Source organism: Sinocyclocheilus anshuiensis, unplaced genomic scaffold (assembly GCF_001515605.1).
Source record: "Sinocyclocheilus anshuiensis isolate Anshui unplaced genomic scaffold, SAMN03320099.WGS_v1.1 scaffold2892, whole genome shotgun sequence".
Taxonomy (NCBI): domain Eukaryota; kingdom Metazoa; phylum Chordata; class Actinopteri; order Cypriniformes; family Cyprinidae; genus Sinocyclocheilus; species Sinocyclocheilus anshuiensis.
In genome coordinates, this window is record NW_015555928.1 from 119,921 (window position 1) to 124,964 (window position 5,044).

General features: G+C 33.3%; 1 protein-coding gene across 1 annotated transcript in view; it reads right to left on the reverse strand.

Moving 5' to 3' along the window:
• Positions 1-3,740: 3,740 nt before the first annotated feature.
• The window catches only part of LOC107675949 (potassium channel KAT3-like), an 11,513-nt gene continuing 10,209 nt past the window's right edge, over positions 3,741-5,044 (reverse strand). Inside the window, exon 8 of the mRNA XM_016470445.1 lies at positions 3,741-3,889. Coding sequence (XP_016325931.1) covers positions 3,741-3,889 — 149 coding nt within the window. The remainder of the gene's footprint in view (positions 3,890-5,044) is intronic.

Genomic DNA, 5,044 nt, shown 5'->3' on the forward strand with positions numbered 1-5,044 from the left:
TGTTTTCAACAAAATAATAAATGTTTTTGAGCAGCAAATCAGCATATTAGAATGATTTCTGAAGGATCATGTGACTGGAGTATTGATGCTAAAAATTCAGCTTTGAAATCACAGGAATAAATCACATTTTAAAATATTTTAAAATAGAAAAGTTATTTTAAATAGTAAAAAAAATCAAAATGTTACTGTTTTTGCTGTATTTTGGATCAAATAAATGCAGGCTTGGTGAGCAGAAGAGAATTCTTTTAATGTTTTTTAAAGAATTCTTACTGTTCAAAAACTTTTGACTGGTAGTGTATGTCAGCCTATAGTTTGATATAAGGTAAACATTAATTTATTTGTGCTGTTTTTTTTTTCTTAAATATTATATAGTTTTATAGGAAGAGGTTTCATAGTAAAATTAAAATTCATTTTTCAGAAGTTTGTAGGTACAGACATCTGTTGTGGGTGTTCTTGGCAGTTTTTATGAGGCTTTTTCTTTTTAATATTGTTCATATCGATATTGGAATTATATCATATTGACCGAAATTAAGAAATATATCATGATATAAATTTTGGCCATATCGTCCAGCCCTACTGGAAGGATTCTGCGATTGACATAACATAGCCCTTAACATAGCTCACACCCCTAAAAACCTCTGACTCTAAGCTATATTGCAATTTCAGTTTTATTTTGATTCAACTTAATTTATTAATTTTTAATATTAATTTAACTAAAAAAAAAACTCTTTGTTTTTCTCATAACACCTTTGTTCTGCAAGGTTGTGCTTTGTGTTGTATTTGGTGTTAAGGGTCTCTTAGTTAAGTCACATACCATGATTTTATATAGAGTAATAGGCAACAATGCGATTTATGCTTTGATATACTCCTGCCATATACTCCACACCAGTGAACACATACAATTAATGTTAAACATATTTTTCTGTGCACAAATGAAAATCAGTTTTAAGTTATTTAACACATTTTTCAATAAACAATTTACCAAGATATATCAAATGTGCTTTTATTACGAAAATGAACATGTACATTAAACATCGACCTACCATCTTCCGTAAGCACTCCAGTACGAAGATTTACTAGTATGTCAAATGCAGCAACAATGTAAATCAGGCCACTAACTAACAGGTAAAATGTACCCCAGCCTCCACTGAAAAGCCCTTAACAGGCAACAACAAAAAATGACTAATATTAGACAAAATATTAAAAAGCCTAAGCACAGGTCTTTGTGCCTTTAATACACCAACAGATTAAATGTACTAGAATATTAATTAAAATATTTCATTTTTAGCATAACAAAACTGAGACGTGTTCTACATTTATACTTTTTTTTTCATAAACAATGTTTTGTTAATTTTTTTTTTCAGAGTCAAATATGAGCATACAATCAAACCAAAAATTATTCAGACACCAGATATAATTTTTGATATTTTTTTACTAGTGGGTGCAGGACACTATAGTTCATTTATGTTAAGTTAGGATAGCAAAATAAAGTGAACTATGACATATTATACCCAAAAATTCTTCATACAGTGGACTACCAGTAAAATTGATAAAAAAATTGGGACCAAAAATTATTCAGACACTTTGACCTGACTAGTGCTGGTCATGACCGGGTGTTAACCATATTTTCTACTGACTGAGAGAAGAAATACTGTAGTATATTGACTTAGAATGACCTATTTTACTGTCATGATGAGTGAATATTGTCAAACAATTCCACACTAAATAGTGACTAAACACGACCCCTTTTAATGTTAACCAGGAGTCACTCTCATTTATAATCGCGGCATCATCTGATAAAATCAACATGCATCTACACTAAAGAGCGACTATGCGGTTGTTTTGGCTATATTACTTTTTCGTCTCATGCAGCGCACTGCCTGCATCTGAGTAACAAACTAATAAAAACAACAAACAAAAAAGTGCATGTGATATTAACAGACGAACTACGCTCATATTTATAATCCCAAACAATCAGTAAGCGACAGGTGCTAGGAAACGCTGTTTTGTACTCATTTATTGACGAGTCGGCTGCGGTGCGGCCAACTGAATGTGCTGCTTCTCGATGTGTGCAACACATTTTATGGAGGATAAGGACTGTTTCCTGGGAGAGTAGCCTACAATGCCGGTGTTCTGACAAATAATGCCGGCTCACAGCCTGCAAGTACGTTTTCATTTAAAGGATTTGCCACTGATGATTCAAACGCGAGTTTTGAGCAGTGTAGAGTAGCGCTTGTTGTTTGTTGTTTCTCCAATCACAATTGCAGACATGGTTTTATGTTTACGCGGCGCGATGCAACGCAATGCGTAAAAAGACAGTATAAGTAATTATAATCCGTAATTATGTCCCCACTGTATGCATTAAATGCCTCGTTTATTATAGGTTTTATTGTTTTTGTCTCGTCGTGCCGGGACACGGCATCACAGTATGGTAAGGGGTGTAACATTTCCGTCACACGCTTGAGGTATTCGGCCTAAACCAGCTTAAACCGCATAAACACATTTCATTACACCAAATACAAAATAATGTTCTTTTTTAGCAACGTCATATGACCCCTTAAACAGCTGAATCATTTTTTGGTTGATTGTAATCCATTACATACCTACATACATACACGAGGCAACTTTTTGAGCAGTTTTGTCGGGCAACTTTTTTTGTGCAACGTTGCTTGGGCATTTTCCCATTGAGAATGGGTAACAAATTTCTATCTGGATACTTTAGATCGGTCGTGGGCCCTTTGTCTCAGCTGGTTGCCCGTTGATGGCAACACTGCTCAAAGTTGGCTGGCAACATTGCTCAAAAAGTTGCCCCGTGTATCATCAGCCTGAGTTCATGTCAAATTTTATTACCATTTTCTAAACTATAGCGAAAAAACTGTGATAATGTGAGAAATGTTGAAGGTGTCTGAATAAATTTTTGCTTTGACTGTATGTAATGCTGTTAACCTCTCACTAAAACAACAATGCTCTAAATAAAAAAGACACATACCCTTTGATTCTGCATTGCTGGTGAAAAAAAACACCCATATCTCCAGGAAAACTGAAACAGTGATGCACCAGAAAAAAAAAAACCTCCAGACCTTTACAAAAGCACTTTCAGGGTGTAAAGTTCTCTTCCAAAAAGACTAGAGAAACAGACAAAGCAAGTAAATAACGAATGGAATAACTATTTAAATACATTCACAATACTCACATCAAATTGATGGGGCTGGTTTAAAACGTATTCCAAGGATGCTCCAAAAATCCTCTGATCTTTTGTCTACAACAAATGTTTTGCAATAATACTTAGTATAGCTGTACAATTATTAGAAAAAAAACAACTCTATTTCAAAAATAGAGTGTGAGAACTATCACGTCAAATGTGGATTTTCAAAAACATAATTAAAGCCTGTGTTAAACATAACGTGACGATACATTGATGTTTTGTTCTACAACATAAACTGCACACACTCATACCCCAAACTTTCTCGTCTAGTTACTTATTAAAAACATATGTTTTCAAAAATGAACATAATTGCTTAAAAATGTGTGTTTTGGGTATGGATGTGTGTAATTTAAGTTGTAGAACAAAACGTCAAAGTATGGCCATGTTATGTTTACCACAGGCTTTATTTTACTTATAAATTGCAAAACCCCATTATAAAACCCCAATGGAAAATCTCTAAGAAATCAGCGGCGCATTACTCTTCTGGGTTCTGACGTCATAGTTCCCCACTCTATAGCCAAATCAAAGCAGTCACTCAGTCACTAACCTCAAGGTTGATGCTCTGGTCCTTTTCAAATACAGCATTTTGTGGGACAGAGGCAACTCCATATGCACATGCTTCTCGTAGGGGATGCCTGAAATTTTGAAGACGTTTCTTGGCAGCTCTGGCAATCTCAACAGCAGCTTTAGAAAAAGATATGAAACTCTATTAGTGTACTGTAATTGATGACTCTTATAGTAAAAACAAAACATCATAAATTACAAAGAATTAGAAAATGTTATTACCTTTAGGGTAGTCAGCAAAGAGTAAAAGCAAATCCTTGCGTTCCAAAATGATAATTTCACATTTTGTTAATGCACATATTGTAACATTTCTAGGGATTTCATACAGCAAATGGACCTGAAAAAAATGGTATTGTATTACTGATGGTATGTCATTTTGTTCCTCTTTACTTTATCTTTTTTAGGCTTCATTTCCACCCTGAAATTGTGATATTTATTGACTTTCATGAAAGGTGAAGTAGGGCCGTAAGGATCACTGTGACAACCGAGTTTCTCACATGCCTTTGGGCAAACTGAAATTGTTATAGGGGATTAAATTATTTAAATGAAAACCACAAATCCAACAGTACGTCTGCCTATTATAAGAAACATAAAAAAAAATTCACATAACTGCAGTTTGTTTGGTCACCATCGTTTAACTTATAAGAGATTATTATTGTTCACTGTAAAAAAAAAAGAGCAAATTTTCAAAAATGAGTTATTTTTAATTCCTTTCTCATACCTTCTCCATTACAATACCTTCAAAATGATGTATGATTTGTTGGAATCGGACGAAAGAGGACTGAGCTACACCCGTTTGAAGTGGACAGAGTCAGCAAACTCAATTCTGAGAAAAATCGAGTTAAAGTTTTCTGAAGGTTCCAAAGCAAAATTACTGAGCAATGTTGCATCTTTTCCTCCAGTTCTTTTCTTAATAATAATTACTATATTAATAATCACAATATAGCTATTTTTATTGTATCTTTGTTATTATTAATAAGAACAAATGCAATAAAGCAGTAGAACAAATATAAGAAAGAAACAAATAATGTAGGGATGCTCATTTTAATCAGTTAAACATTAACCGTCCGCAAGAATTTTGACCGATTAATACAATCAGTTAAACGATTTAAAAATAAAAAAATAAAAATTCAGCAATTTATCAAAATATTTTAAAAGGTTTGCTGCATGGTTAAGATACGCTATGCGTATAAAAAAAAATTGTGTTTTTTAGAGAAAAAAAACATGTCGCGTATAAGTCGCATTTTATTATTTCATTCAGAAATAGGCCTAATG